Here is a 27,043-nt window from a genome sequence, read left to right on the forward strand (position 1 = left end):
TCTGTCTCTCCATCTTAGTGATGTGTGAAAGAAACCAGGCTGTTGCTGAAAAACCCTGGACCCACACGCACATGTTCAACACGAGGGGAATTTCCACACACAAGCAGCTTCACTCGGCCACACATTTATGGCCACACATTTAGTATGGATTGAGTTGTGTCTTCACACCAAGATAGTAATTAGCACTCACACTGATGTAATTTACAGTATTTACTCTGGAGGGCCACTGTGGACTTTTGTAAGATTTGCCTTGGAAAAACCATGAGTTGTTGTCACCAAATTCTCCTTTTACTGTTTTAATGTTGGGGATTTTTATTGTTATTATATTTTTTAAAGTAATGTTAGTGTCATTTTAGTTTGTACCGACAGTCTTTGTTTGCTGAAGCCAGTAGCTCAACTGTTTGTAACTTCAGTTTAGACTTTCGTGGTATACCACACTGGCTACAAAGGCAGAGACTGACAGAAATGCATCGTACGCGTATGGATCACACAATACATTGTGATATGAGTCCACGTTGGGACAATTTGGGATTGCTTCCTGTATATGTTTATATTTCATTGGAGAACGTAAAGCCAAAACTTTCAGTTAAATATATTTTTCACACTTAACAAGCTCTGTGTTTATTCCCTGGATATCTTTAAGACTTTTTTGAGCTACAAAAAAAAGAAAACAGTCTTTCTTATTTGAGTGCCTGTATCTGAGAGAAATACCAGTGAAATTAGCCAGACTGATTACGGCCATGGAGACCAACCGTATAACTTTATGAATGAAAAGACGGATTAAACTTTAATTTGTTAATATGACCCACCCTCTGTGAAAATGGCTGTAATTCTGATAATTACACCATGGTTTTGATATTTAGGACCAACCTCAAAGATTTAACCATGATTCAACCAAGTCTCAGGGTCTCTGGAAAACTTGACTGAGAAAAGACTTGCTCCAGCACACCGCTTGCCCAATGCTCACTAATACACTAGACACCTCAGAAGTGTGGAGTCTTTCTCAGCCCACACAGTGCGGTAAAACATGGGTTATTTGTACCTCTGTGTGTTGCTGGGTGGCTTAGTGGGTAAGGATTTCAAATTTTCTTGTTCCCATTGATTAAGGAAAAGTCTTCATTTTCACAAGGCCACATATAAATGGAAAAATGTGCCATTGCCCAAAAAGCCCAGTACAGGATTTCATTTTATTTTTTTATCTTGTTGATTCAAATTGAACATATGATTCAGTATGTCCACAGAACTGCAGTATTTATTCCACTGCGCATCAAGTGAGCACAAGAAGGAAACCTGGTGAGTTAGTTTAACCCAGAACAGGGTCCAATGTGTTCACGTTCAAAATTGCAAACTTCCTTTGAAGGCTAATCAATTTTTCACAATATACACATTGTGAGAATGTTTTAATAGGAATCTTTGGAGTGATGTCATATAATTTGATGCCAAGCACTGATGAAAAGATTTTAGCCTGCTCACTGGATTGTAGAATGTGTTTTCTTCTGGGGCTAGAATAAAGGTGCAAATGTAGAATATAAAACATTTTCTAAACTAAGTGGAGAATGGTTCTTCTACAAAATGTTTTATTACTTTAAACCAAAACCAAATTAACTCATGGACAAGAGTCATCTATATGTTTTGCAACACCTTATTTTATATACATATTTGTCATCAAAAAATAATTAGAAAAATTATTTATTTTTATTTTTTTTAACCAAGTTTTTATTTGTATTCATATGTATTTGCACATATCTTTTAGTTTACAAAAGATTTTCTTTCTGTTACATACATATGAAAAAGAATGCTTATACATGCTAAGTTTTCTGTATAGACAAACACCAACACAAAAGTAGCACTCACACAACATTTTTCATTCTTTTTTTACGGTTAAAAAATGAGAGAAGCATCATTTCTTTGCCTCTTAAGTCTGGCAGACCCTTCAGCTAATGGTAAGTTCTTGTTGCAGGTTGAATTATTGTTTGTGACTTATGTTTGTTTGCTAATTTGCAAGGTGGACCATGTTAGTGTCAGAGATGGTATGTTGTGTTTGCTTTTTCCATCATTAAGAAAAAAGGATTTTGGATCACAGCATTCAAACATCTCAATCCAAATTAGCTTGATTTATGCAGCATAAAACACAATGGATGTTCTCAATCCTTGTCTCACAGCTCCCTTACCATTTTTTTCTTTTATGTCCATGGACAATAGAAACATTGTGAATTCTTAAGTCTGACTAACAGCTTTCTAAAGGGATCTCAGTAGTTAACAAAGTGAACAGAAATTCAAGAGAGACCATGTAAATGCAAGTAGATTACCTCGCCAGAGTCTATGTTTGCTCAGAAAAGGGATTACCTTCTGATCACATCCCAAAGTCTTTATCAGAAGATTTTGGAGCGGAGCAATTCGTTTTGGGGCTTTTGAAACGCAGCATCAAAAGAACCCTGGTGTTAAAGTTCTCTATAGCTTGCTGTGAGAACATGTTTACCCCAAGATGGGAAACCACAGGAAAAAAAATACAATCTCGAAGACTCAGGGAATTTGGATTAGAGGTAGCTTTGGCAGACCATCTCTTGCAGGTGAAGTTTGAACATAAGCTTCTTTAACGTTTACACCTGTTTATGAAGCCTTATCATCCAGTGTTGTACTCATTGGATGGTCCTCTGGCCTGTTACAAAAAAAGAATATTCCACCAGGAAGTTGGCAAATGTGTAAATGCTCCATAAAAGTGGACTTAAGTAGTGTGTGTTCCCCTTAAATTGATGAAAGAACGAGCCCAAAGCTCTGCCTTGAGAAACATTCACGCTTTGTGAAGTTGACCGCTATGCTGCCTGCCATATACTTTAAAGCCAGGTGAGTTTTACCCTGTTGAAAGAGCTGACGTTCCAGCAAAGTAATATCAAACTAATAGCAGCTTGTCTTCTAAGTTAGCCACACAAACACCTTTTTTCATATCTATTAATATCTAAGTGCTCACATGTGGTCTGCCTGTGGAGCGCAAAGGAAAACACAACTCTTGGTTTCAGCCCACTGTACATCAAATGAACCATAAGCTTCCCTTTTTTTCCATCTTGTTGTTTTGGCGGATTTTCTTTGCAGCTTTCACCCTCTTTTGTCTGCTTCCTATCCTTTTTGACTTCCAAGGGCCTTCTTGTTTCCAACTGAGAATAATGTATGGACATGTTTCAGGGTGTTACTGACAAATGCCCCGTACCAAACAGTCAAAGCAGGATAACAAAAGCATAACAAGCAAAAATAATATTACAATTATGTATGTACCTGTGTAATAATTGTGTAATTATGATATAATTTTTGCTAGAAAAGTCTCAAAATGATAATAATTTTGAAATTAAGCTGACATAAGACTGCTTACATGTTAGTGTAGGACTACGGTGGTTATAGAATTATAAGGATACTATCGTCCTTCCTTTACTTACCACTGTAAGGAGAATTATCACTCCTTCAACACTTGTCTATGAGCTGCTAGCTAGGTGGTAAGTCTATCTATAATAGCATGAACACCTGGATAGGTCTGATAACATCAGTTAGAATGCAGAGTTAATCTGTATTTGGTATGTTCAGCAAACTTGTATCAGACAGAAAATCCTTTCCATCCCCCTACATTGCCACCATTGAAGACAAAGCCTCGTCTCATGATGGGTAGTCTTTCATTTGTGTTTTCGGCTCATTTGCTCTGAAGTTTATGCATCCTAGTAACAGTAAAGAAATCTAAATCCTACAAGTACTCCATCTTGTAAGCTTCATGCCTTCCACATGGTTATAATTTGAGATTTTCCCGATTTTCAAAGCTTTTTTTTTTTTTTAGCTTAGTGCTGTTAATTAAAAAGTGCACTAGTTCTGTTGTGGCCTTCGATGTTGCCAAGTAGAGAAATCACCATCTTTTTTCTTCACTATTTCCATTTCTTTCTTTGCCTTTCTGGAACTCTCCCTCCCTTCCTCTACTACTCTCTTGTCCCATCTGCCTTTGTCATGTATAAAGCTAACTCAACCACTTTGTAAATTAATCATCCTCCCACTATTAATGGGATTGAGCAGCTGTTTTCTGTTTGGATGGTCAGAGATGGAACAGCAAAGCCTGCAGCAAAACAAAACAATAAGACTTTTTTGGGGAAAAAAATTAGAATGCAAAAAAAGATATTTATGGAAATGATTATATCATTTCCCTCATGTCCCATATGGATGCATGTCTCGCACACATGGCAAATTAGAGGTCACTCTTCCAGTTTAGTGCTTCTCTGAGTGTGTGCTAGCGATTTTGGTACTAAAACATTGTAAATAACACTGTAATCCTTAGGACAAGGTGTTATAAATAGCACGTGTCAATCCTTGCTCTGGCCAGCCTCTGGTTTCCCTGAAACCCTCTCTTTTCACCCGCCGAGTGGCTAAGCTGCTTTTTAATTTGGCCTTCCTGCGGGCTAACCGACTGACGCCTCTCGGCGAGTGCGTCTGTATTTCAACATTGCCACAAAATCCCCAGTCCATGGGCACTCACACTTGCAAAACTCAAGGCTCTCTGAGCTGTTGTTTTTTTGGAGCCTGGACTCTCCCATCAGCAGAGGAGAACCGTTTGCCCAGTATGGAACTCAGCAGCCAAGTCTCAACTGGCCAGACTCCCCAGTCACCCAGTGGGCAGGGCTGGACCAAAACAGAGAGAAGAGGAAGAATGAAAGAAGTTGGGGAGAGAGGGTTTGAGAGTCAGAGGAAGCTCCCAGATAAACAGACCACAGCGCCTCAACTCCTAATCACCCCGCGCTTCCGTTTCCAGACTCTATAATTAGAAGGGCCCCGTCCCTTTTTTCTCCATATCCCCAGTTGACGCAAATGCTTCTTGTGGCTTGGCACCTCGTTTGGGGTGTGGGTTTTCAAGAGTTTACAGGCCCTGGGCCTTAGCTCTCTGGCTTTCTGGTCGCTCTGATACAGCATGAATACCTAACCACTGTCTCAGTTCACTTTTTGCTTGGTTTGTCTTTTGCTTTCGTCCTTCCATCTCTGATAATATGCACGAACCAGTCTCTCATCCATTCTGTACCTCTCTCATTCCACCTCTTTTTCATTCCAAAATAGAAGCACTGTGAAGGGTGAAGCACCCAAAGACAAAAAAAAAAAAAAAAGAAGAATTTGCAAAAATTCTGAATAAGCATAGTTAGCTTTTTTTTTTCCAGTGGGAAGTGTTTTCCATCTCCCTCGCACATGTTCCTGAATCTTTTTAATCTCATGCCACTCCAGCCTCCTCTTTTCACATTTGACATGCCACCCAATAAAGCTCGGCCACTAATTAAAACCTACCTCAGCTTCCACATAAAAGATTCTGGAAAAACTCTGAAGAAAATTACTAACTGCTTAAATAACATTTATGTCTTGGAGTACACAAAAGGACAGAGACTGGACACATCTTTTACACTCTCTAGCAGCAATAAGGTTTCGACATTATGGATTTTGCGGGTCTGTGTGTAACATCTCAAAAGCCTTATGGGGATGGGATTTGGGTTTTATTTAAAAAAAAGAGGACTTTCCTAGCCAAGCCAGTTTAGATCTGGGTTTGTGCCGGTGTGGTTTGTTGAGCTTGTTGTTTATGGTGAGGCCTGTACTTTTTGGAGTTTGACAAGCTTCAAATAAAATGGGACCAAATGAATGGGCCTGTCAGCGTTGGTTACACTTGCACAGAGCTGCGGTTCAGTGTTTCATTGATTCACAATGTGCATGCACACAACCATAGCATGTACTGACGAATGAATTCAGTTTTTTTTTTCCTTTACATGCACTCATCATCTTGTCTGTCCTTGAAGAATCACACAACTTGAGCCCTGCATTTAACCAAACCGAGCTATCCAGCACAAAAAACTGCATTTTATGACAGCAACAAACGATAGCTGGTTTAATAGACTGGTTTGTTTGTTTTAAAGGCGCAGTAATTCTGTCATGCTGTCGAGCATGTGTCCTGCACAGCTGGCAATGTTGGCAGTCCTGCAGGTGGTCCACCAGAGTGAAATGAAGTTTGAATATTGTTGTTGGCCTTACTTTGTTGCAGTTTACTTGTGGGCCCTGTCAGTTATATATATATATATATATATATATGTATGTATATGTAAACACCATTCACAAAAAGTTAGGGATATTTGGCTTTCAGGTGAAATTTATGGAAAATATAAAAAGTTCACACTACAGTCATATCATGAAAGTAGGGCATTTAAGTACTGGTGATTTTCTCATCTAAAAGAATATATTGAAACAAAAACCAACAACAGTGTTGAGTATACCACAACTAAAAGGTTCTGTACTGACTACACTCACCTGCCCCCACTGTAACACCACCACCACCACCAAAGGCTCGTCTGGTGACAGCAGTGGCTGATGCATAGCGCTTTCCTTGACGTCTCCAACATCGTTGGCGGCCATAATTTCTGCTCAACGTGAGTCGACTTTCATTCAGAGAACAGCACTGAGTCCCACTGGTCCCTCGTCCAGCGTAAAGGCTCCCTGGCCCGTGCGAGACGATGACTCCTGTGCCAGGTGGTGTGCTCAGGGACCCTCGCAGGTGGTCCAGCACGCAGACCGCGCTGATGTAAACGCTTTCGAATGGTCTGACGTGACACTCGGGTGCCTCTCGCCTCCCTTCAGTGTGCCTGGAGTTGAGTGGCATTCATCATCCGGTTCCGCAGGGCGCTGTTCACAATGAAGTGCTCATCAGTGTGGGATGTGGGCAAAGGACGTCCACTTCTATGCCTTTCTGGGACCCTTCCAGTCTCTCTGCTGCAACCTGCTGATGACACTCTGTGACACTCTAAGCTCAGCAGCCACATCCGTCTGAGAACATCCTGTTTGAATTCTCACAATGACGGGGTACTGGAGATCGACTGTTAGGTGTCGTCTTGGTCTCATGATGTCAAAATGTGAACAGCATGATGAGGAGGACTGTTCAAATACCAATTCAATTCAAGGATCAAACACCTGTTGGGAATTTTGCCGTTAGAGAACAGCAACCTGTGCAAAAAGAAGTGAAACGTTGAACAGTTGGACATGTGCATTCAAAGGTTTACAGAAGGTCACATTAAGTTCACCTGGAAAGGTTAGAATGCATTTTAGGTTCATCCTGGAATTTCACCCGAAAGCCGAATATCCCTCACTAGTTGTGAGTAGTGTATGTGACATTTATACGTGACTTGCCCAATTGAGAGCGCCTTTGATAACAGTAACCGAATATCAAATTAGAGTTTCGTATGTTTAGTAATTAATACTAACAATTTTGTCCTTGATACACATATCTATGTTTTGTCAGTGACAGTTCAAATTATATGAATTGCTTGTGTGAGATGATGGTGTGACATGAATAAATATTTTCTGAAAGTTCTTCAAAAATCTGACACTGATATCATTAAACCAAATTTAAGGTATTCTATAGAGACTTTGTGGAGCACATCAAGAAAGTTGGGAGACTAAGGCTCTGTTTACATTAATTCATTTCACCATTTCTTCGTGTCGGCGTCTTGCAAACTATTTACATTTACACACAAACGGGGATCGGCTGATTCGCTAGTCACATGACTAATCAGCCATCACATCACATGATCGCCCTTGCTTTATTATTTATTCTTTATTATTTATTCTTCGGCGACAACAACTTGGTCCACGAAATTGTCCCACCATGCGCTGCTTCTTCCCGGTCTAACCCAAAAGCGGCGCTCTGTACGGCTTGCGTTGCTGCAGTGGCTGGGTTCTCATCATAAAAGCGTGTTGAATCTGGCGCCTCCTTGCCACGTATTGTTGTGCACAGCGTACTACCAGCAGTAGGACATGGAGCAGGCTCCCATGCTGATCGTGGTTGTCCATGATTTCCATATTCTTCTCGATGACACGAATAGAAAGGAAGTGTGTAACTGAAGTGAAGCACGCCTGTTTGTTTTTAGTTTCCCAGCACTCAAGTCACATGACCAACGATACCAGCCTAGCGAATCAGGGAGGAGTACGTCCGCAGTATAGAGCTCAGCACTGCGGATCCCCGTTTCTCACCGTTTACAACTGCTAAAATCAGCATCGTATGCGAATGCTTACGTGGGCTCCGGCGTATTTGAATCCTTCCACCTATGAAGTCGTATTCCAGTATTTTAATGTAAATGGACAGTGCATCCGCGATAGAAACGATATAGAAACAGATTAGTATAAACGGACCCTAACTCAAGAGCCAGTGAATGGCTGTTTGTTAACATCTCCTCATAAGTTTGGCATCTTTCTGTTAAACATGCAGGTTCCAGATCCAATTCAAGGGTTTTTCTCCTGAACTCGTCTCATTATTTTTGAGAACCCAAAATAAACTTCACTGTGTAATGACCAGAAATGTAATTATGATGATGGGAAACTAACTAATGTAAACAAATGTAATGTGCTAAACCTGACAATATGTACTGACATAAAGAGTATTACTTTTGTGAAAACAAAGTACATGTCAAATACTTGGAATTTATAGCACAATCTAACAAAGTTTGTGTTGAAACTAACTGTGGGAGTGAATCCTAATAATGTCGGTGTGCTCTCTGCAGGAATACTACTGGTGACTGCAGACACGTTTGGCCACGACTTTCACGTCTTCCAGATCCTCACACACCCCTGGGCATCATCACAGAGTGCTGTTCACCATCTTTACACCCTCCATCGTGGGGAGACTGAGGCCAAGGTCTGACACACAAACACACATATACACACTCTTCAAATCACTAGAGTTAGTTGAGGTGTGTAAGAAATTGACAAAACTGAGGGTGAACAACTAATATTTCGAGCACACCAAATGTTTTGTTGTGTGGTGCAAGAGCAGCATCATGCACTCCCAACGTCTGAGCTACTGAAAACCCACTGAATTACTTTTGTTTTGATGGGCAATGGATCTACAGTACCAACATATGTATGTTTATAAAATAAATATTTTGTTAGCTTCTCTCCTACAATCGTGTGTAAAATATGTAGGTAATTACTAGGGGTGGGACGATATGCTTTGGTCACGATTCGATTGTATCCCGATTCTAAGGTGCCGATTCGATTGTATCACGATTCTTGATAATTGCGATTCTACAAGTATTGCGATTCGATATAATCAGTAATTGCAATTTTCTTCCTCCTTAAAAAAAACAAACAAGTTGAATCGTACACTTCTAGAATAAATGTCGTTCCCATAAACGATACACGTCAGTCTGTGTCAGTCAGTCCAGCAGCTGACATTTATTTCAACTGAGACAAAAAGAGGTACTTAACATGTACAGCATTTTTTAAAGTTTACAGTTACAAAATTAATTCAAATGTCCACGCAGCACAAATGTGGGCTAGTTTTAACATAACTTAATGTAATGAATTGATGAAGTTTTTCTGGACACAGATATGATGTAATATAATCGATTCTGGGGAGAAAAATCGATTTTTAAAATCATCCCATTAAAAATCGCGATATGCACATGAATCGATTTTTTTCGCCCACCCCTAGTAAGTACAGTTTCCTAATGAATATCAATTCTGTAAAAGCATTTGAACAACGATATAACAGCTATGAAAAGTCAAACTATGATCAGCCTGACGACACGATTAACTAACCTGCCATGGTACCGGTACTGACCTATGTTGTTTTTACATCAAAAATAGCATGTTTAAATGTAGTTTTCAAAATTTGGTCCACCTGCTAAAACAAGTCAATTACAACTCCTCCCAGTGCCAGTGATAGCTCGTTTATCCTCGTCAGAGGTAGGGCTGTAGCGATACACTAATCTCACGAGACGATACACGATATTCAGCCAACGATACGATTCGATTCGATACAATTCAATACGATTCAATACACTTACATCATTTTCTGGGGGAAATAAAGGAATAGTGGGATTTGACATGAATCGTCGCTGATTGGACTGGTGGTCCAACCTTTGAACCGGAAGGACAACACAGCCGGACAAACACAAACAAACGAACATGTCACAAACGCGCATAGTATAACTAATGAAAATGGCAACCATAAACTTTGACAGAACATCTCAAAAACAAAAATCAAGAAGGGTAATACTTACAGATAAATTATATTAAAATTTTACTTCCAGAAAATGAGTCCCTTATCCCATTTTCCAATTTGCACATAATTAAATCCTCTTATTCTTAGACGCTCCCAGCAGAGAGTCGAGCCGAGAAGTTGAAGTTGAAGCATTCATCGAGGTGATACGTCCAAGTTTTGGAGCAGTCATTTTAAATAAAAACGGTTGAATTTGATGGACAACAAAGTTGCATCATCAAACCACTGTTTATTTACAGTCCATTGGTGGAATTGATTCTTTTTTCTCAAGTTGGCTCTAAAATCGGTTTTCACAAAGTACATACATATATACTTTTAATTCAATTTACAATGTGGGAATTAATGCATCATACCTGGATCAAAGCTACCAAAAGCACAAATGATATACTGCACTGGTGTGTCCTCCAGCAAGCCTCCTCTCATCACCTTAGTTCATTGGTTTCATTATGTTCATTCAGAGATCCATCAAAATTTTTGGTTGTGAACAATTTCCGGGTCACAGGCAGGAGAACAGGAAGAGGAGACAAGGAAGCTGAGAGTTGACAAATCAGGTGAGCCTTTTCTGCTGTTAGCCAGCAGTTAAAAATGGGGACTGAGGCAACTGGCTTTCTACCTAATTTAGAATTACCAACACTCTGTCACTCATCCAAATTAGTGTAGTTTTAGACAAATAATGAAAAATAAAATTTCTTCTGAGGTGTAGTGGATGGATATTGTATCATTTTTCGTTTTTTCTAATTATACAATGTTTTGTAATTCATTATATTATTTGGCGTGTGAAAGTAACATTAACTATCTACAAATTTACAAAAAGTCATAAGGCACTGACAATTAGTAAAATGGTTTACTGCTTTCATCTTTAGATATTCACGCAGGATAGTTGTCCTTGATCTAGAAAATTCATCCAAGGGTGAGAAGTGCTCATTAGGTTATTAATAGAATTCAAGTATACTTTTTTTGTGAAATCACTAAAGAAAATAAATGATTCACCATGTCAAATGCTCTCCCACGTAGCACAGTAATACACAGAATAGTTTCACTAACACTTATCAGTCACTTACAGGTAAACTATATATCTATGAAGGACATAAGACAGGTTATATAACAAAAAGGACTTCCAGTAGAGGTAGAACCACTGGCTTGAACACGGGTCAGTCGGAAGGCTTTTTGTGAGAACATTTGATTGTATCTGGAAAAGGAAGGATATGGCTGGTTGTGGTTTGCCCAAGGCAATAGCTCTGCAGCAATAGCTCTGAAGCAAAAGTAAGATGGGTAACACATCTTGGTATGATTCAATACAATATAAATGATTGTTTTGTGAATGTTATGTTATTATTGTACATCATTAGTTACACTGCGTTCCGAAATTTGATTTTTCTCTGATTTTCCTAAATAGTCGATGCAAATGACAGTCAGCATCATTTTCAAGTCATCAACTGTTAGAATATAATTTGAATGTTATTGAACAAATGATTATAGTATTTTTTTCAAAAATAAAAAACATTATTATTACGCACGAACATTTTATAGCTTGTAAAGGATTGAAAATGGTAATTTGTTGAATTTGCAGCATGAGGAGGTCATATTTACTGAAATCAAAGGCTATTTCAACCAAAAACATCTTAACAGGTCAAGTTACATTTGTACATAGGACCCCTAAATTGTACCATGGAAGAAAGTGGACAGTCAGAAACTCACCTTTATAGAGACCCTAAAGGGGCTCTCTCCCCATGATTCCGGCCCAAACCATGCCTCCACCACCTCCTTGCTGACGTCGCAGCCTTGTTGGGACATGGTGGCCGTCCACCAACCATCCACTACTCCATCCATCTGGATGATCCAGGGTTGCACGGCACTCATCAGTGAATAAGAGTGCTTGAAAATCAGTCTTCATGTATTTCTGGGCCCACTGCAGCCGTTCCTGCTTGTGAGCCTTATGGCGCTTTTCCACTACCTCTACACGGCTCTACACGGCTCGGTTTGGTTGTGTTTCCATTACACTTCGTGCCTCCTGGACGTGGGCGGGGTCGTCGTAACACAGCTGCGCGTGTTGCTGCTCACCCTGTGGCTTTTTGTCGCACAGAAGGCAAGAGAAGAGAGCCAGAGAAGACTCCTGGCCGCCAGACAAAACAGTATTGAAAAGTGACGACACTACACGACTGCCTTCCACTGATTGGGCGATGAGTGTCGTCACTAGAAGCGTCATAACGCGGATAATAAAAACTAGCGTTAGCAACCGTTAGCTTACCTCCACATGTCGTCTTTTTGAAGCTCGTAACAAAACTCTCCAGTACTTTTCACTACTGTTTTGTCTGACGGCCAGGAGTCTTCTCTGGCTCTCTTCTCTTGCCTTCTTTGCGACAAAAAGCCACAGGGTGAGCAGCAACACGCGCAGCCGTGTTACGACGACCCCGCCCACGTCGAGGAGGCACGAAGTGTAATGGAAACACAACCAAACCGAGCCGTGTAGAGCCGTAGTAGAGGTAGAGGTAGTGGAAAAGCGCCATTAGTTAGGGGTGGCCGCCTCTGGAGGATCCTACAACTTGATGTTCGCGGGAGTCCACAGGCACCAGCAGCTTCAGTTACCGGTTTGGGCCTTTGCAATGGCATTTTAGCACCTGCTCTCATAATCCAATGTATTTGTGTGGCAGAAACCTTCCTCATTGTGCCTTTATCTGCACCAACCCGTGTGTGCTCTGAATCAGCCACAAATCTTTTGACGGTACGATGATCACGCTTAAGTTTTCATGGAATATCGAAGGTTTTCATACCTTTTCAGCAGCAGAGAGATCCTTCTTCTTTTCCATATTGCTGGAAAATGGTGGTCTGCTTAATAATTTGGCACTTTGAATTGCCTTGTGTACAAATTGTGCTCTCCAAATAAACTTGCCTTGCCTAATGTGGAAGGTCCTTCTTCAGTAGTTTTTCCTTTAATTGGGCTCACCTGGCAAACTAATTATCATAGGTGTCTGAGATTGATTTCGATGACACTGAAATACAATTTGCATAATGATTTGGAACGTGGTGTATATTGGTTATATTCTTTAATGAAATCAAACTTCTTAATGTTTAAAAGTAAGATGCTTTTGATAAATATTGATATTATGGTGTGGTTGGATTCACTGTAAAATCTTGATTAAACTTCATTTCAAACAACTTCAAAGGGATTTTATTTCTGAAAGCATTCACTACGGTGGTATATTTAAGTTATTGTCTGAGCCTCTAAACACAGAACAAACCACACATCTTAACTTTGGGGAACTTAAGGGGAACAAAAGAGGACGAGTTACCATCATCTCTGAAAAAAAAAGAATATTCAACATCATCCAAGTTAAGGTGTTTCTTTTTTTTTTCCACTCTCTGCATAGCATGCTGAGACTTTTCTTTTTAAAGATAAAAGTGCTTACTCAATAAAAGTACTTCAGGCCTTGTTCAGTTCAGGATTATTGACTGGAAAAACACACAATCACATGCACGCACTCTCACAGGCTGTCTGTAGTCCAGCCTGCTGACCGACTGCACACTGAGCCTGCTTTGATCTAAGCCGCTGTAAACACTGAATGCCAGCCACAGCCTAGTGTGACCAGAGGTTATCACCATGCACTCACTTACATGCACACAGACACACACTCACACTCAGAAACACAGTTGAGAGTGATAAAGTCTTCAGTAAGGTGGGTGGAGAGACGCCTTATCTGTCTCCAGCAACCAAACATGCAGCCGGCTGCCAGTGACCCGAGGCCAGGTAAACAGACCTGCAGCTGATAACAGCTGGAAGAGGCTGAGGGCGGAGCAGAGTGTGGACTTGAGTCATGGGGCAAACCGGTGTGTGATAGTCAGTAACGTTAGAGAGGTGGTACACTTTTTACCACTAAACTTTACAGTCCTGCACCATAAACAGGGATTATAGTAATATGAGTACAGTTGTGAAAAAATAAAGTACACTCATTGAACAGTTCAAAGGTTTTTAAAAATCAGAATTTAAAAAAAAGTGTGTGTGTGTGTATATATATATATATATATATGTGTGTGTGTATATATGTATATATATATATGTGTATGTGTGTGTGTGTGTATATATATATCTATATACATATATATATACACATATATATATATATATATATATATACACACACAAACACATATACACTATATTGCCAAAAGTATTCGCTCATCTACCTTTACACACATATGAACTTAAGTGGGCAAGCTTTCCACAAGGTTTAGGAGTGTTTATGGGAGTTTTTGACCATCCTTCCAGAAGCTCATCTGTGAGGTCAGACACTGATGTTGGACAGAAGGCCTGGCTCACAGTCTCTGCTCTAATTCATCCCAAAGGTGTTCTATCGGGTTGAGGTCAGGACTCTGTGCAGGCCAGTCAGGTTCTTCCACACCAAACTGGCTCCTCCATGTCTTTATGGGCCTTTCTCTGTGCACTGGTGCATGTTGGAACAGGAAGGGGCCGTCCCCAAACTGTTTCCACAGAGCTGGGAGCATGAAATGGTCCAAAATCTCTTGGTATGCTGAAGCATTCAGAGTTCCTTTATAATCCCCCCTCCACCAAACTTTACACTTGGCACAATGCAGTCAGACAAGTACCGTTCCCCTGGCAATCGCCAAACCCAGACTCCTCCATCAGATTGATAGGTGGAGAAGCGTGATTGGTCAGTCCAGAGAAGGCGTCTCCACTGCTCTAGAGCCCGGTGGCGGCGTGCTTTACACCGCTGCATCTGACGCTTTGCATTGCACTTGGTGATGTATGGCTTGGATGCAGTTGCCATGGAAACCAATTCCATGAAGCTCTCTACGCACGTGCTTGAATTTATACACCTGTGGACATGGAAGTGACTGGAACACCTGAATTGAATTATTTGGATGGGTGACTGTATACTTTGGCGATATAGTGTGTATATTACATTTTCCAAAAAAGGAATGACATATGTAGTTGTTAGGAGTCGCCATACAGAATGAACAGGGAGATTGACGGTGTTGAAGTCCGGTGGGCCGTAGTGTGGGGAACATTGCTTTAGAGAAAAAAAGCTAAAGTGGAGATTTTGGCAGTAATTCACAGTGCGACATCAGGTAAAAACTGAACACAGCATATCTGTACAGACACCTCATACCAACTCTCAAACAGTTGTGGAGATGGAGATTAGTCAACCATCAACTAAGTCTACCAAAGTATTCTAGAGTCAAACGTTAGACCTGACAACTAAAGCTTGTCCAAAACTGGGTCATACAGGACAATGACACCAAGCACAACAGCAAATCTATAACCGAATCGCTAAAGAAAACAATCAAGTCCAGACCTCGAGTGGATCGAAAAGCAGGACTTTTAAGAGAGATGTACATTAACAAGTGCCTGCAAACCTCAATGATCTAAAGCAATATTGCAAAGAAGAGACTGAGAATGATGCCATACAGAATTATTGCTGTTCAAAGTGCTTGTACAACTCATTGAATCATGGTTTGTACTTTGTTTTTCACACACACTGCTTCCTGAGTGACTGAGTTTAGGTGTGCCATTGGCACGTAACATATTCCACACTGTTGATATGTATAATATGTATTCATCTGAGGTTGTGTTTACCTCAGTCTAAGAGCTAGTAATGATCAGATATTAACAATTACAACAACACCTCAGGGTCACGGAGGGGCTGGAGCCTATACCAGAGAGGTGGGGTACACCCTGGATGGGTCGCCAGCCCATCACAGAGACAAACAAGACAAACAACCTCTACGCTCACACTCACTCCTAGGGACAATTTAGTCACTAATTAAGCTAACATGCCTGTTTCTGGTTGGTGGGAGGAAGCCGGAGTACCCGGAGAGAACCCACACATCCACAGGGAGAACATGCAGACTCCACACAGAAAGAACCAGCCGGGAATCGCTCGGTGTCAGTCACTTGATATATAACCTCTATAATAGGCATTTCATTTGTTTAAAATAACTTTGTTACATCACAAATCTGCAGTGTTGACAACCATAAAGCCCATTTGAAATTTTCCTTGTGTTTTTCACATAGTCCTTACATTTCGTTGGATTTAAAGTCTATTCTTTAGTTTTATCCTTCTTTCCAGCTCTGTCACATTCTCATCATTCCTGGAGAGGTCTTTTCAGGTGAACAGGGCTGCATAGTTTCTTCAACTTGTGTCATTGATTCAAGAAGAAAAACAGAAGCATTAATCACATCTCACTGATCTCCTTATCTGTCACGGATTTCATCAAGTACTCTTCAAGCACAGGAGCAAGATCTTTTGGAATCTCTGGAATGTGCTACCTTGACATGAACACCTCCACATCATGTGACCTAAATACAGTTGCATTCCACATTTTAAAGATAACGAGTGACAACGGTTTAATATCTGCATGGTTATTGCATTGTTAATGTGAAATCCCAGCCACCTTTCAGGTATTCCTCCAACTGATCAGAAAAATCTCGGTGCTTATGTGCAGTTGAAGTTCTGACAGGTCTATTATGGCCAATTACGACACACACAAAGCAGCCCTTTATCATTTGCAAGCCATCCCTAATCAGTCACAGAACAGGTCAGGCCTCCTCCTTCCCTCATCTTTGTGAAGTACAGCTACCGTCTGGTATGCAGAGGATGCCCCATTAACTGTCCTTGCAGGGGACAATTACTGCGTCTGACCTGGCAAAAGATTAGAGAGCCCTGTAGGTACGGAGCTGTCTCTCTGACTGGCTGAGCAAAGAGTTGGACATTCCTCATCTTCAAGTTCTCTTGTGCTGTTGGCTTTCATTTTTTTCCTTTCGTCCTGTCAATGCTATGTCCAGCTGATTTCTTTTTTTTCCTAATACAGCATACAAACACCTAATCTTTCTGTCACTTTACTCTTTGTCTCATTTCATTTACACTCCCCTTGGCTTGTATTGTCTCTTGCAGCCTCTCTGTCTGGTTTCCTGCATTTCTAACATGCTCAGGGAGATCCTATCTCGTCAAGTGTCTGCTTCCTAAGAGTTTAAAGAGGAACACTATCAACTCTTTTGTTTTTCGTTAGTCATGTATGTTTTTTTTACCACCAAAGCGGTTCAAATCAGATCGTCACCTTTTGAAAAGGTTATTGTCTAATCCTCTCAACCTGTTAGATGCTGTCATGCACCTCAGACAGATTTGTTTGTTGAGATAAACACTTCAACCCACTCACGCTGATGCTTGCTGGAGTTTCATGCTGTCTACTTCCACTGTGCATACATCTGTTGTGGAGATCCAGAAAGGCTCTTGCACATTTTCTTCACAGCCATGTTAATATTGCAGTGTACAAGTTAGCATGCACAATATATATGGAAGTGGAGGTAATTACCATTCTGTAATTAGTTGTGGTTAACAATGAGATGCCTATTTTTTCACCATTTCATATACCAGAAATTTGAATATCATTTGTTATTTTCCTCAAACATTCACACGTGAAAAAATGAATTATTTTCTTATGCTCTCACATGGTGTTTGAACTGGTGCCCATGCAAGAATGCTAGAAGAATCAGTCCAAAATGAATATGTCTCTATATTTTCATTGGTAATATACACTTTCTCTGTATTCATCGTAATAGGATGAGTTGTACCAATGAATTCAAAGTGGCATGGCAACAATGGAAAACTATCTATGTATTCCCTGTGTATTTTATTTTTTTCATTATTATAGTTTTCAGACAGCTTAAATCTCCTTTACTGTAGCTTTCTCTCAACACCTAAATCTGCTTGAATAATTGTATTTTACAGACTGAACTGAACTGGGCCAAGACGGCAGTTCATTTTACTCTCCTGGACTGAGCACTGGGTTTAAACTAAGGTTCAGGAGCTATAGTAGTAGCAGAAAGTAATGGTGTCATTCACATTATCTCTCGTTAGAATACTGCAGTACCACTACTGCAGTCACCAGATACACACTGTTATCAGTAGAGAAGAGTTCTGTGGTAACCTCTAATGACAATTTCAAATTCAGATGACGTGTCTCATTAAAGTCATCAATTATTGCACGAACCTATAGTTTATTAACAGTGTTTTTTTGTAAGTTTCAAAATGAGTTTAGATAACTGATGCAGTGGAGCTTCTCCTGACGTTGGTGTCCTTTATTAGATTATTTCACATTTCCTGTTGGAGCCATTGTGGCATATGTATAGAACTGCACTAATCTGATGCTCGTTTTGTGAAATTGTGTCATGTTCAAGGGAGCAGGGCTGTGTGCATAACTTCAAACATGAAATAATCCTTAACAGTAGCCACAGAAACTGACTCACAGAATATACAAAAGCAATTTCATTCCTTTTATGCTCTCCATGCTGACTCCACTTCCTTTTGTCTCTGCCTTCTTTCCAGGTCCAGGATATGTGTTTCAGCCAGGACAGTCGCTGGGTAGCCATCAGCACCCTCCGTGGCACCACCCATGTGTTTCCCATCAACCCCTATGGTGGTGCACCCTGTGCCCGCACCCACATGTCCCCGCGGGTGGTGAACCGGATGTCTCGCTTCCAAAAAAGTGCTGGCCTGGAGGAGATCGAACAGGAACTAAACAGGGCAGCTGCATTAGGAGGAGCAGGAGGTATTGGAGGAAGTGGCTGCATTCTGGGTGGAGGCGGGGGCATTGGAGGCCGCTGCAGTCCCATACCCGGCCTGTCCAGCAGCCCTTCTGGGTCTCCGTTGCACGGTAAGGAGCTGGGAGAGGGACTGCTTGTTGTTGTTCTCCATTGATGTCTTAGCACTGTGGCACCTTGGCAATCATTTCTTAGATGGCCGAACTCAGACTCCATGACGTTTACACAACAATCAATGCACCATATTTCCTTTTTTTTCAGACCTCTCTAGTTTGATCCAAATTGTTATTCTTTGAGTATTCTTTTAATTCATATCCGCTACACCCAAAATATTTTGTCCGGTCACCCGTTTACTAGCTTGAGCATGCTACCAGCATTAGCTTTGAAAGGTAAGGTCTGTATTATGTTGACTTATCAACTGCAGCTGACTGTATACCCAGGGTTCGGGTTATCTGCTCACATTGTATTAGCTATCAGCCATGGTATGAAGATTTCTTGCTGTGTGATTTGAGACAAAAGGAATGATTAATAGTATTCATTTGATTAGATTAAATATATTTAACCATATAATTAAAGCATTATAATAAGCATTGTTTGAAAACGCTGCTTGATGGAGGGGGTCACCGTTCCATAAAACCTTTTTTTCTTATTTCTTAACAGCAATTTGAAATATTATATTTTTAATTATTGCCTTTACCCTTATGTTCATGATAATTGTTTAAAAAATGTATCGTTATCTGTCATGGAAACAACAATGTCATATGAAACATGCTGACATCATTCATCATGGTCTGTTTTGGGTGTTCTTTGAATTGATCAGTTTCTTAGCTGTCTGTTGGCTTCTGGTATTCATGCTGGGCTGTTTGCCCTTTTACTTTGTGTACAGATGTAAAAAAATAAATGCAGTTGGATTTAAGGAATTTTCTGGACCCTTACCTCAGAAAACTAAAAGTTATGTTACTATAGTTGTGCCCGAAGTAATGACGCCAATTAGTAGAATGAAAAAAAATTTCTGACTGGAAAAATCCCATTGCGGATATCTGAAATGTTCTTTTTGACTAAGAAGTATCAAACTGTGCATATTAGTGTTAAAACAGCTGGCCACAGTGGGCGTTTCTGCAGTTGCATCTGAGTGTGTATCTGTATCAGAGCGTTTCCAGGGACATGTCACGGTATTGGCTTTTTTCCAGGGACCTTGTCTCCCTTGTTTCTAAAACAATAATGCAGGCCTCTCACACTGTTTCTGTGTACCAAGGTGACACAAATAGACACACTTTGTGTCCGTTGCATTGCTTAACATAAGAGGTGTTTTCAGTGTAAAACATCCCAGTTCTCATCAGTAGCTGGTTTACAGGAATGTCCTTGAGCTTTGAAAGGTGTCCTGCAGCAGGGGCCAGGCCAACAACAAGGTAAACACTTCAGAGAGCTGAATGGTTGTTGAATGACCAGTGAGTCATTTTGCATATAGAATGTAGTTTAAAACATGTTTTATGAGATTGTTTTCAGCTCACCAGCTTTTTAACTGTTCAACATACTGTAACAGTTCAGGTTGAACGAGTATTTTGGTCATAGGAGCTGTTTTATAACATATTCTCCAGGAAAATTAAATAATGACTTTCCCAGCATGGGAAAATGTTTTTTCCAATTTTATCATTTCCCCCACAATCCTAAAACATAACCTTACATATTTAAGTTTACTGTAAATGTGTAGAGATAGGTACTTGTTATAAAATTAGGGTTTATTTTTATCTCTGCATGATTAAATCTATTCATTGTGGTTATATCTCATGTCATATACACTCAGTAATATTTGTTCATGAAACTTCATTCCCATTTTAACTTGATGTTATATAAGATATTGTGTTATAAATTCTATTTTGACTGAATAATAAGATATTATTTATGTGCATTACAGCTACTACAGCTCAAGGTTTTAGGTTGGTATACTTGATGTTTCAGTAGACAACTACTGTCCCAGGATTTTGTTGAGGTGAAATATGTCAAACATCGGTGAAACATATTTTCAGGGTTCAGAGTCCAAGAAAGTCTTGTTTACAATAGCAATACTTTGTTTTCCCATAATCCATTTCCCGTGTTTGTGTTAGCCTTCCTTCAAAATGTTTCTTTGTGGTTTTTAAACATTTCTAATAACAAATGATAAAAACAATATGTTGCTAAACATTAAACAGATCTCCAAAATGGAATTCTGATGTTATGGTCTGTAGTTGTAGTTATGCATTGTTTGCAATCAGCAAGCTACTTTAAATGAATAAATGAAATAAAATGAAAAAAAAAAAATCATGTCCAACCTATTTAAACTTAATTGGAATGTTAAGGCTTTCAAATTAAGGATTTTAAACCGTTGAAAATCAGATTTTTAAAAAAAATCTTAGCTTTAGATGTCTTAGCTTCTGAAGAAGCTAAGAAAGTCATGATGCAATACTGATGTCACATAAAGCTTACAGTAAAAGCATGAAGGAGTAAAAATGCTACGATGTATCTCTGCAGCTTTCACACATTTGGTACCAGTGGAACTATGACTATGCAAATTAGCCATACCCCATCCTTCTACCACTTGCCTCCAGCCTGTTCCCACTCTCACTCTTCCTTAGCATCTGTGAACAAGCCTGACCTGACTCACCCCGTCTACACTGAGGGAGACACAGCAAGTGCCAAAGTGCCAACAGTTCAAAGTACCTGTAAATGTGTTTATTGTTGAGTCGGAGAGGAAAACCTGATGCTTTATTTGTCAGTCTGTCTCTTGAACAGAGTGCTGGCCCTAACTTTGGAGTCCTGAAGGGACCAGTAGTCTCTCCATTATTGGATAAGGAAAACAGGAAGACCCTGTCGATAGAAATGTAAACAAAGCCATGGTTGTATGAAGTTAGGTTATTATTAGTTTAGTTTTTAATGTCTAACATAGTTATTGCTCAGTTAGAAATATTTTTGATTGTTTAGACTACTTAAAGAATGTTTTTCAATTTAACTTTCAAAAATCCCATGAATTGTATGTATGTTGGTATGTATATACTTTTGTTAAGCATTTAAGCCTCACGCATAGACAAATAACCAAGTCCAAGTTACATTAATGTTTAAATTCATTCAATACAAAGACAGCCAATCAGGGGGATTTCACTCAAGGTCAACCCTGATGCAGATGCAACATATTTGAACAGCCAAAAAAAAAAAAAGCTTTTCAGTTGTGGTATGCAGGTCAGTGAAAAGTGGTGAAACCGTCATCGACGTTCACCGACACTCTGATGTCTGGCTGTGTGGCCTTGTAACTTGACTTCTTTAGCACACAGCTAAAATTGTGTTGCTAATGTTCATTAAACTGTTTTTTATTTCCAGGTCTTGCAAGTGAGCACCATTGGGCGAGCTGACTTGGTCTATAACTTTCTCAGATTTGTGGTTTTGAGACTGTTCTAGTTTTGAGGTGGAAATCTTTTTACTGAAGTCTGTGAGCATATAAAAAAAACACCATATGTGGGTAGTTTTCATCGTTTTAGCCCATCCTCTTGAATTGTTACGTGAATTTTATGTATTTTAAATAGTCAGGAATTTCATTTATAAAATCAAACAGAAACAATTTACTCAAGATTTAGATTTTCTATTCATGTTGTTTAAGCATTTGTATAATGTATTTGTAAAATTCCAATGTCATGATTGTTATGATTATTGTGGAAAGAAAATTTGATCTGTATCACTTTTAATCTCTAAGTGAAAATGCTCCAAATGTCTGTTCTACCAAAGTTACAGTTACAGGTCCATTTTGGGCCAAAATAGGTGACAGAAGATGCTTTAAATTGAGGTTTAGAGTTAGATCCTATTTTCCTCTGATTATCCCAGAACTTGCACTGCCCCACGACACACACACACACACACACACACACACACACACACACACACACACACACACACACACACACACACACACACAACCACTGGTTTAGTTTATATGCCCGAGGGGACAGAGCCTTCTCTAGCTCTTTACCCAACGTTACTCATCACAACCTAATCATAAGCAAAAATCTCAACTTGACCATAAAACCAAGTATTAACCTTCAAAAGTCACTTGTTACCAGTGAGGACAATATTGCCTTCCCCATGTTTATTGGAATTCCCCATAAGTACAGTCAGAGTTTTATCCCCACCATATATGAACAACAAGTACACACACACACTCCCTCAACCTGACAGACGGCACCCTTGTTTCCTCCTCTCCTTCCTGTCTTCCCTGTCTAGACCCAGACCCCTGTGTAACCTCTGCACCAAAATATACACATTCCTCCCTCCTGAAGAAAACAGGCCATCAAAGATTAAAAGCTTTGAGGTCTTTTGAGACTCTGCTTTGCTGCGATGACAGACAGAGGGGGACAGAAACATCAAAGTGGGCAGGAGGTGAAAGTGAATAAGCAAAGTAATGAGGTGCAATTGAGAAAAATGAAGGAGAGATAGAGCAAAGGGGATAAAGGAGGAGAGAGGTACAGGCACGAGGAGAGAAAGATAACTTTGTGTAGTAGCAGTGCTGAATGCAGGAGGGGTCTTGGGGTGCACACTCGTAAATCACACTTTTGTTTCAAGGGAAAGCATTAGGGCCACCTGTCAACAATTAGTCTTAACAGTGATACCTAACGGAGTGTGTGCGTGTGTGTGTGTGTGTGTGTGTGTGTGAGAGAGAGAGCGCTTTTGAAGAAGATAAACTGTCTATAGCACTGATCACTTTTGTGGTAGGATTCATAAAATAAGTTAGTCAAAAAGTCCTTTTGGAGACTTTCCTAACTGTAATGTTTTACAGTGTACATGGAGGTCCACAGGAAACTGAAGTCAGGTTCCACACCACTTTGTTCAAGGTGTGTAGTGCAGACACTGGCTCTATTTGATTTAAAAATAGCCTCCAGCCCCCCTAATGTGTGACTAATTACATTGTGCTGGTTTGACTGTAACCTTTTTGAAGTAGTTGTGTCTCTCTTGTCCCTTATTTTGTGAAGACAGATACAGAATGACTGTGCTTGGTGATGGTAATTATGTCATGAATGATTCTGAATGCACCTGCACCCTATAATCAACACTGGGAGCAATCTGCTCACAGAAACAAGCCAAAGACTGTGGTTACCAGACAGATAAAAGAATATCTAAACAGATCAAACTTGGAAAGAAAACTAACTGCCATGTGGTGTGCTTCTCAGACTTCTAAGAAACACCTAAGCCTTTCTCTTGAACAGTTGTCATGATTAAATGCAAATTGAGTTTTAAAGTATAATGAAATAGTAATTAATAATTAAATAACATTCTCTTACTGCCCTATGCTACCTAATTGCCCCATATTCTCACCCAGACAGTTGAAACAATACGAGATCAAACTTGGCAAGAAGATGAACACTTTTTCAGTCTGAAGAAAAACATAAAGCACATCCACTGATCTGCAGGGAAGATGGGTCGACACACTAACGGATGGACACATGGCTGGATGGATGGATGATAGATGGATGAAACAATGAAATAAAAAGACAAATGAAAGTCCATTATTGGAAAGTTGAAATAGTGGCACAGAGACAGGTGTGGTTGAAATCTCCAGAGATACGTACATGCACATTGGGGTGTTGTGTTTGTAGTTTGGCTCCAATGGATTTGATGTGTCGACAACTAGTTCAATATTCGGCATGGAGAGGCCCTCTTTCTCAGTAATACGTCCAGGATTCACCATTTATTTGATAATTATTGTTATATACACATGACTTCATAAACTTATAAGCTCCATTTTTTTTCTCTGCACGGCTGCACGGTGGTGTGGTGGTTAGCAACGTCGCCTCACAGCAGCAGGGTTCCAGGTTCAACTCCCGGCTGGTTGTTTCTGTGTGGAGTCTGCATGTTCTCCCCGTGTATGCGTGGGTTCTCTCCGGGTACTCCCACCTCCCACCGTCCAAAAACATGCATGTCAGGTTAACTGGTGTTTCTAAATTGTCCCGAGGAGTGAGTGTGAGCATTGATGGTTGTTTGTCTCTTTGTGGCTCTCCCTGTGATGGACTGGTGACCTCCAGCCCCCCCGAGACCCTAAATTGGATTATGTGTGTATAGAAAATGCATGGATGGAATTCTCCCATGCATTTATGTTTCTTAGAGTTGTTCAGTTTGGTTGTGGCTGGGCCACCCGATGATATTTGATTCCATCCCATCATTTATTTTCCTGACTCATATTGACATACATATTCCTGCATATCCTGTAATTGGTAAATATTCTGTTCTTTTAAAATGTTGTCATTTTGATAGGGTCTGGTAGAAAAAGAAAATAAGCAAACAAGTAAAGGATCATGTTTAAATGATAAGAAGTTGTTTTGTTTTCTGTAATTCTGTCTGATCTTTTATGATGACAGCCATGTTGTTTGCTCTTTAGGCTTTTAAGAAGAGTCCAAGTATTTGTCTTAAACACTAGTTGTGATTGAATGCAAACTTAGTTTTCGGATCAAATCAAATCAGTTGTAATGTGCCCTAATTGCCTTCCTTTGTGCAATATTTTTATTACCATTGACATAGCAGCAGTCTCAAGGTACAAAGAGCACCTCTTGATGTTGTTTACAGAGTGAAAAATTAGCCTTGTTGAGGCAGAACAAATTCATTCCTGTGCTTATGTGATGCACAAATTCCAAAAAGTGCTTACTGCAGGACATTATCAATTCACCAGTGAGATCTCTGAAGTAAGGTCATGTTTTTTTTTCAGATAAATTGGCTCCAAGGCTTCCTGCCACATGTAAATTTAGAAATCCAGCTCCCTCCTCCACCACCCATGCTACCAGCGTTGATAAAAACTCCATCATTTGTGCCGTTTTCACCGGATGCAAACACATTGAGTCACATTTGCTTTTGTGTCTGCCTTCCGCCTGTTTTTGTGAGCTGGGTGTGAATTTTGGGCAGCGAAGGCGGTTTTCTTAGGTTGGCAGAAAGCAGCAGGGTGAGGCAAGCTGGGGCCGGGCCACCTAGCCACAACAGCTGCTCTGTGATTGTCGCCAGTGAGGACAGCGTTGATTTTTGGGAAGGAACTGTAGAAAAGTACACATCCTTCTCAAAGCTGCCATCCCAGGCCGCCGGCACACCTAAAAATAGAGGCTACAATTGGCCGCTTTCTTGTCATCGTTAGAATGTGGAATGGCTATTTCTGTCTTTGTATACAGTACAATTTCTCTTCCCTGTTTCCCCAAAGCCTTTCCTCTGTGTGATCAATTTTTTGTCATTTGAGGTGATGACCCATAATGTGAGTGTCCCACAAGTGTTTGTGGCACAACAAGGCTAGATTAGTAGGTGCAGATTTTCTGCACGGGGCAGAGGTTATTGAGGCTGTACCAGACAGCAGCCACTGGAGATGTTTTATTATTCAGATATCTTTCAAATCCAGCCACATTACTTTACAATAAAGCAGCTTTTGAGCACTTCCAAACCAATTTGAAGATAATAATCTTCCTGGTCAGGGTTCAGATTCTAAATTGATGGTTGGAGAGAGTGTGTCTCTATGCATGGTTGTTTGTCTCGCTCCTCTGTGTTTGCCCCGCAGTGGACTGATGACTTTTCCCAAGTGTACCCTGCCTCCTGCACAATGGCAGCTGGGATAGTTCAGCTCCCCCCCATGAACCTGAATTGGACAAAGTGAGAATAGAAAATGGAAGAATAAATGAATGGGAATGGGTTCATAATGCATTCAACTTGCTGTTCCCTCTACCTGCTATCTGACATGAGGTTTTTATCCTTTTTTTTCTTTAATAATGGGACCATCATTGACTTTTTTATGCCTCTACTTAACCCTGCAAAACATTTGTGTGTGTTATGACTCGGTGTCCTTTTTTTCACATCTTTGGGTAACTTTTGCATGTGTACACAAGACTAGTAACACACTTCCTAAGAATGGAACATCAACACAGGGCTATTAGTCAGTGCAACAGATTTGTTTCCTCACCAAGCAGAAGCCCTGGTGGTCCGATCACAGGGCCATCTGGGCCTTGGCGCTGGTTCAGAGAGAGAGGGGGAGGCAAAAAACAAGGTGTGACGGGAAACTGTTAATTCAGTTGTTGATAAAAGGACACTTCCTTTCTGCTATTAGAGGCTGACGGCTTGCTTATTTGGGTTTGGACTTTTGTTTTATCTTGCCCTCTCTCTCCCCCAGCACCCCCACTTTGTCAGTCATCGTCTTGCGGTGAAAAACACCGATGCTTTGCAGAGTACGATGCCAAGGAAACATTACCTCATAAGTGCTGGTGTGTGACACGTATGTACACGGCCTCGTGCTGACCCTGATTTTGTCGGTATATTCTACAATGGGTTAAATCACTGCTGAATACAGACAGAAAGAGGTTGAACATTTCTCCCGATACATTCAGAGATAATAGATGGCTCTAAGAGTGCGACTTGCAATATACAATTTCAAGATGAAAATTTGCGAGTCAGTGAAA

The 27,043-nt window shown here is 40.2% G+C and overlaps 1 protein-coding gene across 3 annotated transcripts in view; it reads left to right on the forward strand.

The window, feature by feature from the left end:
• bcas3 (BCAS3 microtubule associated cell migration factor) overlaps positions 1-27,043 on the forward strand; it is a 401,519-nt gene that overhangs the window by 94,683 nt on the left and 279,793 nt on the right. For all 3 annotated transcript variants that reach the window (XM_075474182.1, XM_075474183.1, XM_075474184.1), the window contains exons 14-15: positions 8,547-8,680; positions 18,391-18,718. In XM_075474182.1, coding sequence (XP_075330297.1) covers positions 8,547-8,680; positions 18,391-18,718 — 462 coding nt within the window. The remainder of the gene's footprint in view (positions 1-8,546; positions 8,681-18,390; positions 18,719-27,043) is intronic.

The sequence above is a fragment of the Odontesthes bonariensis genome, chromosome 9, assembly GCF_027942865.1.
Source record: "Odontesthes bonariensis isolate fOdoBon6 chromosome 9, fOdoBon6.hap1, whole genome shotgun sequence".
NCBI classification, from domain to species: Eukaryota; Metazoa; Chordata; class Actinopteri; order Atheriniformes; family Atherinopsidae; genus Odontesthes; species Odontesthes bonariensis.